An 11,959-nucleotide genomic window follows, 5' to 3' on the forward strand; every position below is an offset into this window, starting at 1 on the left:
CAGAGGTCCATGGCCACACCCATAATAAGACAGAAATCTCCTGCTAGAAACAGAAATAATAGATCAATGAAGGACTAATCACAACAAATGTGTCTGACAAATGGCCAAAGAGTGATGGTTATGCGTCACTCATATCCAGTGTTTCACCATATTATTTCAGGGGCAGACCAGGTTGTCCCTTTACCTGGGCCAAGGGTAACATTTCTAGGTCTGTGTATTCCTGGAGGGGAATCCTCAGTAATCTTCACCGTGGTGTTGTTCTCTCCTGCTCTGCCAGGTCAGTTTTTATTGGAAGAGTCGCGGCTGCTGGAAGCGGCAGAGATGGCAGAGAAAGCTGCTCGCCTGGACAGCGGCGAGTTTGATGTGGTCTTCAGCGCAGCCCATATGCTCAGGTGAGCCTTTCATTGGAATGCACTTGTTTTGTGTGTCTGTGTGTGGGTCTGTGTGTGGGTCTGTGCGTGTGTGTTTGTCATGGCCCACAGCGCATTTACAGTTGGGCCACTGTTTTCCGAGGCGGTTGTGTGTAAGAAAAAAAAAAAAAAAAAAAGGGAGGTCCACACTGTCTGCACGCTTTATCCAGGAGCTTACACTTCTCCTCAGCCAGTGTGATTTGCTTGGCTGTACTCTGTAATCCTGTTCTCTCGCTGCAGTGCCAGCCCGAGAGCTGCTGGTTTGTCTTTGCGTGCTGTGCAGCGATGTATCTTCATATGCTCGCACTCTCTCTTTATGTCCCTCTTTACTTCTCGCCAGTCTGTCTCACTCCGTCTCAGCTGTCACTGGCTCGTATTTGAAAGTCTGCCTCCAACTCAGTGCAGGGTTCGGCTGATGAACGTGAGCAGCGGGGCTTTAGCGGTCTTCGGCACAAAGCAATGGATGGAAATTTGTAAATACAGTCGTTTGCCAACTTACAGCTCATTGCTCCACTAACTGAATAAGCTTACAAAAGTCATATTACCCAGTGTTTAAAGCCATCATTGGTAGCTTGGGGCTTTTGCATTAAAATTAAAGCAGCCTGAGGACATTTCTTTAATACGATTAAAGGTCACATAGAGTGGTCCTGTTGCACATAAATGTTAGTTATGGAGGTCTACTTACATACATTAACTTGTTTTTATGGTCAAAAACCTCCTAGTTGCTGTAAATGAGCCGATAGAAATCTTCTTTTCTGACGCTGTTCGTCAGCCGCGAGATTTCAGAGTGAACTTTCACCCCCAGAAGACAGAGTCTTGTGATTGGCCAGTACTATTCAGCACATCATCTCTGAAGCGCAGCTCCCCCCTCTGGAACGGTGGATGCACTGCGCCTCATTATCAAAACATTGTTTTAACAGTGTTTAAAAATAGCTTCTTCACGACTCCCCGCCACAGTCCCTTTGACGACCTTCGACCCAGAGTCAGACCCAGAGTCAGAAGACACTGTCGCTCGTGAAACACCTCCACAACGGACGTTATTCTTCTTCTGCGGTTCAATGTACGCAACCGGATGTGCCCGGACTAGTGCCCGGAGCAGGAGGATCTGCTGTTCAGGAGAACCGCTGTTTACGTAACCGGACCTGGTTTTTTCAGAGATCTCGCTGAGCCCGAGATTACAATAAACACATCGTTCTCAGCAGTGGCTGAACTGTTTGTTTCGAACCTTCAGGGCTTCTTAAACAAGGTAATGACGCAGATACACACTAAAAAACAGCGTTAATAGGAACTTCCGGTCTCGGTCCGCTTTAATGTATATTTTGAATAACCAGCTTGATAAAGCTGCCTCTACTATCCCCAACATCACAATGTTTCTAAACAGCTCTATTTATCATTAGCTGCTTTATGCATAGCTCATCCTCCATCATTATATGATCATGCACGATCCTTCACCACCAATGGTTTCCAGCATTGACAGGCTCTTCCAGGTCCAGACCTCTGGCAGCTTAAGAGAGCCTCAAGCAGTGTTTTGGGGTTGAACCTTTTTCTGCTTGCTTGGCATGGGGTCCCACTCTTCCACAGCTCATGTTCTTTATGCTGTTTGTCTTGGAATCATTCGTGGAAAAGGCCCTCAGTCCGTGCCGAGGGACACAAGTGAATCTATACAAGGAAAGGAGGAGGTTAAAAAGAGGGACACAAGCTCTTAGATGTGCGAATGTCTTTTATTGCTCTCAGGAGTCATTGCATTTTTGATAATTTTGCATCCCCAATAAATTATTTTATTCTGTCTTTTGAACATTTTTACGTGTTCTTTTTCACCCTCACTAGCTCTGGTTTATAGTGTGAGCGTAAGTCAGGAAAGGCTGTTCAAAGGAAAGGACAGTGGGGATTTTCGCCAACTTTTTATTTCGTAAGTCGAGGTGAAAAAAGACACTGTGGCATCCAGTAACACACAATCCATAGCCAGTCCCTGTTGCATTATTTTGTAGAAAAATCCAACAATGCATTCAACTAAATTCCCTGCAACTGTTGCACAACGTTGCACTGCTGCCCAATCCCCACAACATTTGCTAATCATTGTTTTCTGCAAGTGACGGATGTTTCATTGTCATTACTGACGATGAAAAAGTGAACCGCAGTATACTCTACATGTTACTTTAACAAAGTCATTTGTTATAGTTACTAGTTCATTCTCCCAAAAAAGAACTGAGCTAGTAACTAATCACCAAGGAAAGTAACTGTTGCATTAACTGTATGTTCAGTTATTTATAATAAAACTGAATATTATATATTTTTAATTAATGAAATGGGCACTTGATAGAATACATTATGAACAAAGATTGTACACTTATCTACAATACTTTAATGCCAAAATGTTACATTTTGATATACATATAGACACGTTCTTGTAGTAATGTCTGTACTTCCAGTTGAAAATGGCACCTTGACATCACTGCTCGTCTCTTGGTTGTTTGTGTGTGAACGCCGAACCGAACTCTGTCTCTGATTGGCTTATCTGGAGGTTTTACTCTATCTTAACCAATCATCATTACTTATATGATTGCCCCGCCCTCCTCACCAAAGAAAAGAAAACAAAAAAAAACTTTATAGCTCCTCCATGGCTGAGAGAGCTTCAATTAAACTTAATTGTAGAAACACACCACATGTTATTGTCAATAACGGTTGTAATAGTTATTCATTAGATTACCTAGTTACTGAAAAAACGCATTGGTTATTTTAATGCCATTGTTCCCATCATTGCTGGACAATAGCTCATGTCTCTCCTCCATAGACAGACAGTGAGCTACGTGACACTCCCACAATCAGGGTTTCTACTGCAAGGCACTGCAGATGATGTTAAGCAAAACAGAACTAAACTAAGTAAATGCAGACATGAAGTGAGTATGCGTTTCTGAGTGTCACACAAAGAGGCTCATTCAGGACTAGGACTATGACTAGAACAACGTTTTGCAATACAATTTCATCACAAAAAAAAAACACTTATTGCCACAAAATCAGGTATTTGTGGTTGGAACAAAACGATCATAAAAACCGCCTGCAAAATCCTGAGGGAGCTGCATAGCTCTTTAACACATGCAAGCATTATACACAATATTGCAGTTTAGCTGAAAATTCTCCATTCCACCCACATGTCTAATATAATAATATAATACACTAATTAGAAAGATTCATTTGTATATGAACAGTATGTCATGAGGTTAAGTATGCCAGTGTATGCGTATTTTATAAGCTGAAAATTATAACAATAAAAAGGAAGATGTGTTATTGAGTTGCATAAGTTCTACTGCATGTACAGTTTTATCCTTAGGGAAATGTCTGTGGTCAGTGTTGTTCCTGCTTTAGACAGATTGGACGACTGTTAGCACTAACCTAAAGTACTAATATGCTCTTATAGGCTCCTACCTTCAGCACTTGTATCATAGCACTTATGGAAAGTATCCTCGATAAATAGCTACTTTGCTCTGATGAGAGCTTGAATATAGTTTCTATCTTTTCTACTTTATCAACAGAGATATGTTGTGGTTTCTTTCTTGTGACAAATGTACTTATTGTAAGTGGGTTTGGACAAAAGCGTCTGCTAAATGCCCTAAATGTAAATCTAAATGTAAATGTGATTTGAAGAAATACATTCTGGTGCTGGTCTTTCAGTCATTAGTTTCACACACACCTTCTGCATTATAAGCAATGCTGTCACTGTTTTTTCACTGTGATTTGTGCATGTCTGGTGTTAATGAAGCATCTCCAGACAAAGTGAAGTCAATGTTAAACAATCACTGGTTAAATTTGCTGATTTTAAATGTGCTTCAACATTTCTGCTGCATTTTCCCATCATTGTCCTCATTCCTTCACTCTCGTAGACTCACACCGACTCTTCCTCGTGGGTTTAAACCCAGACGGCAGTTTACATACTTGGCCTCCATTGTCTTCTCTTGCGCTCTCACAACCCACATACAACCCTAAGAGTTTCTGTTGCTCTTTGGGTCTTGGTGTGGCAGTTCTCCAGTCCTCCTCTGATAATGTGTTTATAAATGCGATAATGACATTATAGAATTCGATTGGTGCATTTTCGTCCTCAGAGGATTGTGCTTTCTAAATATTATGCTGGCAAACAAACATATGGTTGTGGTTGTACATGGAACCCGCGTTTAAAATCTCAGGACAAATTCAGCAGCTGGAGTTGTTGTCTGGACCTCAATTGGAATGTAAAATGCTCCCTTTATTGTAGGACTGGAAAAATTCTGCTGTCCCAAAAAAAATAAACAGATGTGGTATCAGAAATATATCTTAGGTATTTTATGGGATAAAATATAGGATGAGATTAGAACACAGCAGGGCACTCTAGTGAAGCTCAGTTTACTGTAATGCAGGTTCCAGAGCAGCGAAGACACATTTCAGCCACATTAGACAGTGTTTTTTTTTTTTTTTTTGTTCAAACCAAACATAAATAATGTGTGTGTACTTTGGTGGCTGACCTGGTAATCCTAACATAAAAGCTTTTCCTTTTATTTGAAACCATACGGACGGCAATGCCTTGACAAACTGCGACAGCCCAAATGAAACTGCTTCCACAGGCCTCACCTCGTTTGATCTTTACGACCTAAGGGGGCCATACACATCCAGCCGCCACCGGCTCTGTCCTTGACTTTGTCAAAGTTTGTTTGTAATGAGACAATTCTTGCCATCAGCGGCGAGCATGCAGCTGAGGGCCGTAAATGTGTCTTCTGAGATAGTTAAACATTAATAACAGGAAAGGCTCGGTGACACAGAAGGTGAAGATTTAACAGTAGAAGCTTAAAGGAAGATAAGAAGCCTAATATAGGGCGTTCCTGTCTTTACAACAGTTCACACCATTAGCTATACACAAGTATGCATTAAATATTTCTGATCAGACTTGGTTTGTTAATAACTTTTCTCTACGTGCACCCAATAACCCAAATGTCCTGACCCTGAGCTTACACCGCACCAGTCAGCACAGATGTTATCGAACAAACGATCCTATCGAACGAGAAAGTTGTAGGCGACTGGATCAGCCTCCGTCATCCCTCATGCTTTTCCCTCTGTTATTTTCTCACTGACCTATGAATGCAAGTAAACATGCCGGGTTCAAGGCTTCATTCTAAGCCAGGAGCAATAAAGATGAGTAATGACTGCGTCTCTCCGTTTTCCCTTTGCAGACAAGCCAGTCTAAATGAGGCGGCCGAGAGGTACTACGGACAAGCAGCGAGCCTGAGACCCAACGTGAGTACGACCACAACTATAGCTAATCCCTCACTTAACTATTTATCCTGATGGACACTGTGCAGTCACAGTCTGGACAGCTTTTCCAATATTATTACTGCCCAGTCTCCCTGTGCACAACGGCTTTCATTGTCAGTGGATCGCAGGAAAAGTAAGGGCTAGGTTTGACTAAGCTCAAAGGTTTGTTTGTGCACCATCCATCATCGACTTCAAAGGAGAAAACCAGGGGAAGTAAATTGAAAAGAATAATGATAATAACACTCAGACAGAGAACTTTGACATCCTGAAAATAAATGGGCTTCAGTTGAGGGGGTCGTGTTGTTTAAGTGAGGGCCGCAGAGGGAGCAGAGTGTGTTTGGCATGTGGTCACTGTGTTTGTTCCTGTGTCTTGATTAGAAGAAGGTCCGCATTTGTGATATAAATATATCTGGACACTGTTATACAGACAATGTTTGGTTCCCCAAGTACACAGATCCGTGTGTGATACAAACAATGACAAACAAAAATAAAAAAAAATAAACTCGAGAATAAAAAATGGATTCAATTTCCAATTTCCACAGAAACAATAAAATGGAGTCCCTGTCCTCCTTTGTTATTCTCAGTGTTGATGTAATGGTCAACATTTGCCAAAGTATTTCGTACTTTTGTAACATAACATTTGAATACCCAGATGGAAGATAAGAAAAATATTTATCTCTAATCACTGAAGTTAAAACATGCACATCAGTCATTTACAGGGATGATGTGGGAATATTTGGTTCAATCGCAGATTCTTCTCTCTGCTGTAAGAACTTAATGGTCCCAACTTGTTTTATTTTATTATTTAGATGTGATAACTCATTGGAAGTTAACGACGCCATGTTGATGGGAACATAAGAAGCCACAAACAGCTCTCTTCTGTCTTCCGCTGTCCGTCAGTTCACCACGTATTTGGTGACCAACACATGAGAAGACATTTTCCCCTTAAATGACAGTAAACTACAGACCACAATCTCTTCATCCAGGGTTTCTCACTCCTGGTCCTGCATGTTTTTAGATGTTTCCCTGCTCAAACAAAACCTGATTCAAATGGTCAACTCGTCAGTAAGCTCTGCTGAAGCCTGATAACAACACCTGAAACATGCAGGACAGTTGCTCCCCCAGGACCAGGAGTGAGAAACCCTGCTCTGCATCTGTTCATGATGCCCACTCACACCTACGTGATATACCAACTTAAGTCAACTTCCTTCAGGGACATTTTCATGCCTCTTTTGTTGTGCTCCCTTTCTCCCTATAAATACACACTTGTACAAAAGAAAAAGACATGCAGCCGCTTCCCACGGTGACTATTTCAAGAGCAGATCAGTGTAATTATCACATGACCGTTTCTTGGCGTCTGAATTTTACAAACTTTTTTTTTTCGCCCGTACTTGGTCACTCCTGCTCAGTATCTGTATCGCTCACAGCTGAGGCACAATTGCATCGTAATCTGTCTCCTTCACCATTATCCTTTGTTCTTTCTGACTTTAGTCTTGTTCCCTGCCCGTCTTAATTTGTCATTTCATGCTTAACTGCGACTTAACTCTTCCCTCTCCAAAGCGCGGGTGTTTTATATTAAGCACATGTGGCTGTTTGCTCTGAGTAAGAGGGGACACATTCTTCCATTCATGGCCTCAGATTTAGTCCTTTGGCACCACAATCCCATCTTTCAAGACCAGTTAAGTCATATTGGATGCTTGGTTTGCTTTGGTTGATCTCTGCGCCCCATGAAATCTGTCCTTTAATTGTTCCATGTAGATATTCTTCCCTGAAATGCCTTTTTTGTAGTTACAGCAGTCAGGTCATTCCCCCAACCAAGCTCCAACTACAATATTGGCAGTTTTAATAATAGATTATTTTTCTCTACAGTCCAGGCGAATATGCATCACATCCCTGTGGTCTTCCCTGTGCAGCTACAGTATGTCAGTTTTGAGAATGGTAGGGAGGCAGAAAGGTTAGAGAGCAGCAGGAAATGAAGAATAAGTTAAGTTTCTGACAAAGGAGCATTTTGTGAGTGTTGCAAATGTCACAAGGGCAAAGAAGAGTGCAGGAATCAGGGGGAATACTTCTCAAATAATCTTAAATGCAGAAAGGGTCAAGTGAGCAAAGGTTGGAGCGTACGGGGAAGATGGGAGTAAAGAAACTAAACTCAGGAATTGATAAGGCCTGCTTCGGCGGGGAGACAGATCTCTTAAACCTCAGCTGCAGCTGCACTGAGTGGAAAACCAAGGCTCACTTGATTTTCTACTCAGGACTCTTTCCCCATGGCTTCACATGTAAGGTCACTCATCAGTGTCTATCATGGAAGAGCTCAGAGAAATTGGAATACAAGCCTTTAGCTTCTGCCTTTATAAGGTCAGGCCCCAATACATTTTCCAGTTTGAGCTGTCTGTCAAGTGGACAAAAAACGTTTTGCGTACATCTTTAAAAGTCATTCCAGGGAAGTCTTTGCATGTATTCAAAAACTCTTATAATCCACTTAAACATACTCTTTGCTGGACAGACTTTGTTTTTGACTGTGGATTCTCCTTCAAACTGTGCCATTCATTTGAATCACTTGCATTGTAGTTATTGCACCAAAAGCCACAAAATACATTCATTTCATAAGCTCTCACTGTGAGAAAGCGCTTGGCAATGGTGGAGAAATCTCCCCTTCAACAGGAAGAAACCTCCAGGGGAACCAGGCTGAGGGTGGGCAGCCATCTGTCTCATCCGGCTTGGATTTAAATGAGAGAAATCATTGGGGGAAGAAGCGTTAAGCGAACACAGAGACAATGACACGTTTTGTACCTGTTATATCTAAGTGCTGCCAAACTGTATTTCACATACATAAATTCTAACATAAATGTCAATTAGTGCGGAAAGGTTCCTTTATCTGCTTCCAACCAAATGAACAGGAACAAAGAAATACCTTCTTAAAGACACAAGCAGGCTGTAGTTTGAGCATCGTCACTCTTTCATTTAAATCCTCTAAATGCTGCACTTACTCACAGACATATTTCCTTTTTACCACAAGTCATTTCAGAAACAGACTGAGGCTAAGGAATGATTGGCTTCACTTAACATAGAATCCTCAATTACGCTACAAAATGGCACTAACTGTAATTATCCAGTATTCCGTACACCTTCACTTATCAACTCCACATTCTCACTATTAATATGTCACTTTCAATTATATCTTTTTTTTATATATAAACACCTATAATTTGGCTTTTTGACTTCCCTTACTGGTAAGTCGATCCCCTTATGTTATTTGTGGTCTGACCCTCAGATGGAGGTTTCTAACAGAAGGTAATTTATAACACCAACAATCCCAGTGATAGCTCCACAATTACAGTGAAGAACTCTTGCTGCTCCTGTAAATAATAGAATAATTGAAAACAGTGAATGTCTTTTCCAGAGGATTAATGCAAGTGCACGACATTAAGTAGGCAGTATGGGAAAAAAACACCAACCTCAATGCTCTGTCATTGTTTTCTATAATAAACAATGGTTGTATCATGGAGCAACAGCAGTAGTGATGGTCATGCCAGCCTTTTACTTTTGCCCAGAGCATCTGCATCTGTTAAGGGCTAAACCAGAATTATCCCAGAGTCTGTTTGATTTATTCACAAGCACAGTTCTTCCTTTGAGAAACACGGCATAAAAGGAGGTCCCCGTTGAAATTCTTATTCATGCATGGAGCATCATTCATCTCACCTTGACGCCTGGAAAAAAGAGGAAGATGTTTTGAGAGTTATGCGAGCCCAAAGCGGAACAGCTCAGTGCAGGGGCGCAGTTCATGAGAGTGCATTTGATGAATGCGTGAGAGTACTGACTGTATGTTCGGCTGGAAGTTTTCTGTGAAAGTGCTACCAATACAAATACAACCAAATACATTTGCATGGCCAAAACAAAAACACATTTAAATACATACAGTCTGTACAGCGTCATGGTTCAAATAATGTGTTTGCCACAGATGAGGGCGGTCACATACTGTTCCATGTGATGATTATTTATGAGGTAGTAAAAGTATTTAATTGGTGAATTTACCAAAACTGTTTGTTTGGGCATTTCCTGTTTCCTCGGAATTAACAATTACAGAAATTACCGTAGTCTCGGCAGTAAAACAGTAGCTTCTTGGCAGGAGTAGACATCATTTCCATGATTCTAAAGTAGAGATCAAATTTGGCCTGGATACGATCTAACGGTGTTTAAACTGTGGACACTTGTGTCCTCGTGACTCACTCTGCTGTCGCTGATGATGATGATGATGATGATTTTGCCCCTTGGCACCAGCAGGAATATACAGTAAATTCAGCCGAACCACATCAGAGCAGCTGCTCATTTTAACATGTGTGACTACAGACCTGGCACAGGGACAGGCACAGCAGCGTGGTTACTCAGTTCCAAACACCGAACCGCAGTCTGGGTGATCTGACTAACAGGAACGTATAGCGTGCGGTATCAACTGCCGTAATGACCAAATGTGCTGGTTACAAGCCTTATTTGTTTAAGTTTTTTGTTGCATGTATTCACCCACTTTGACTTTTGTGGTTTACTCCCAAAGATGAAAAACTATCGTATCACTTGTTAGAAGTATATAGCTGTCACTGAGTGCCATTCTGGGTGTTCCTATCATCCATAAGTTGAGTATAAACTTCAAAAAGTCACAGATCTGGCCATATTTGTATCACTGTTCTATTCTTCAGTGGACCAGCTTCTTGGATCAAAGCTGAACTTTTACATGCAGTAGTAATTTTACTCACTTTATCTGGTTGTTTTAGCCCAACTTAGGAAGATTCAATTTAGTACATTTTTCTGTAGGACTCACACATTAATTTGGTTTTTTTCTCATGTCCTGTAACATAAGGACTGTGTAAATACTTGCTGTCTTATGGGTCTTCTCAATAATCTCAGGTGAACACGGTCTTGATGAAAGTCTCTCCATTTGGTTTCAGTATCCTGCAGCTTTGATGAACCTGGGAGCGATCCTCCACCTCAACGGGAAGCTGCAAGAAGCTGAAGCCAATTACCTCAGAGCGCTCCAACTGAAACCCGATGACACCATCACGCAGTCCAACTTGCGAAAGCTGTGGAACATCATGGAGAAACAGGGCCTGAGGACCATGAGCCCCTGAGTTCACGCTGCCTATAGTACCTGCCATAAGTCTGCCAGACCTGGAGGAAAGGAACACGTCCTTATTCACTCATCCAGGAGAAACAAAGGAGTCTCAGGGAGGATGTTTGCTCTGAGAGGCTGTGACTGTGCCACACAGTTCCTCCTAATGACTCCTGAGCTCTGGATACACCTCAGGCCAGCAGCATTGCTCACAGCTTGGCCAGCACTACACAGTATTTGGACTCTACAGAACTTTCTTTAAAATAACTGCTCTCACAGGAACCTTGTTTTTTCTTTCGTTTTTTTTTTTCTTCCTAACCAGAGCACTTGAAATAGTAATGACACCACCAGTAAGTCTGTCAACATTTATAATGAATTAAGTTTCTTAAATAAGCAGCTATAGTTCAAAAAATGTGAAATTTGTCCCAGAAGAGATGGAGATAAATTAGAAAGCATCACAGAGAGATGTACTGAGGGCTTTTTCCATCCCCACTTTCTCAGTTTGATCATGTGTTCTAACTTAGCAATGAGGAAAAATAAGTTAATATGAAGAACAGGACACCATCCAACATCTCCATATTAATGTAATTTAAGTTTATGATGGTAAACTCTCAAGTCTGTGCACTTCATGTTTCAAACACTTCATAGTGCAAACATAAGAATTAGCACCTCATTTGTAGCTGATGCTTTTGTCACTTGGTGACAACTTGAAAAATGGGAATTTAATTTGTTAGCCATTGCAGCACAACAATAGCCTCTAAAAGCTCCACACAGACTGGATTTTTGCCGAGTAGAGTGTGTTGTGTTGGCAAGATAACTCGAATAGTAATAGAAGTGTTACCTTCACACTGTAATGCCTTATAACAAAAGGTGTGAATCTGTTTTCAGCGACGCACGTGGCATTTTCAGCACTACCCGCTTCTTGTAGTTCGCAGTTAAAGACGCCAAGGTACCATGGTAATATGTTTGTTGACATTAAGTAGCTATAAATGGAATTATCAAGCTATGTCTTCCCATGGACGTCACAGATCACAGTGGGCAGGTGTGATAGTTGTGGATACACCAACGCCTGTCGCTGCTCACACAAAGAATCACGTGGAGCTTAAACGGATGGAAGGAGCTCTTCTTACCAAAAACAAAAGCTATGTCAATGGGCAAACTTTTCATTGCA

General features: G+C 41.4%; 1 protein-coding gene across 1 annotated transcript in view; it reads left to right on the top strand.

The window, feature by feature from the left end:
- Positions 1-10,807, top strand: part of tmtc2b (transmembrane O-mannosyltransferase targeting cadherins 2b) — a gene marked incomplete at both ends in the record, with an annotated part of 89,991 nt that extends 79,184 nt beyond the window's left edge. The window contains 3 exons of the mRNA XM_083893093.1: positions 278-392; positions 5,606-5,669; positions 10,628-10,807. Of these exons, the coding sequence (XP_083749219.1) occupies positions 278-392; positions 5,606-5,669; positions 10,628-10,807 (359 nt within the window). The remainder of the gene's footprint in view (positions 1-277; positions 393-5,605; positions 5,670-10,627) is intronic.
- Between the last annotated feature and the right edge of the window lie 1,152 nt (positions 10,808-11,959).

This window comes from Microchirus variegatus (assembly GCF_963457635.1).
Source record: "Microchirus variegatus genome assembly, chromosome: 8".
NCBI lineage: Eukaryota > Metazoa > Chordata > Actinopteri > Pleuronectiformes > Soleidae > Microchirus > Microchirus variegatus.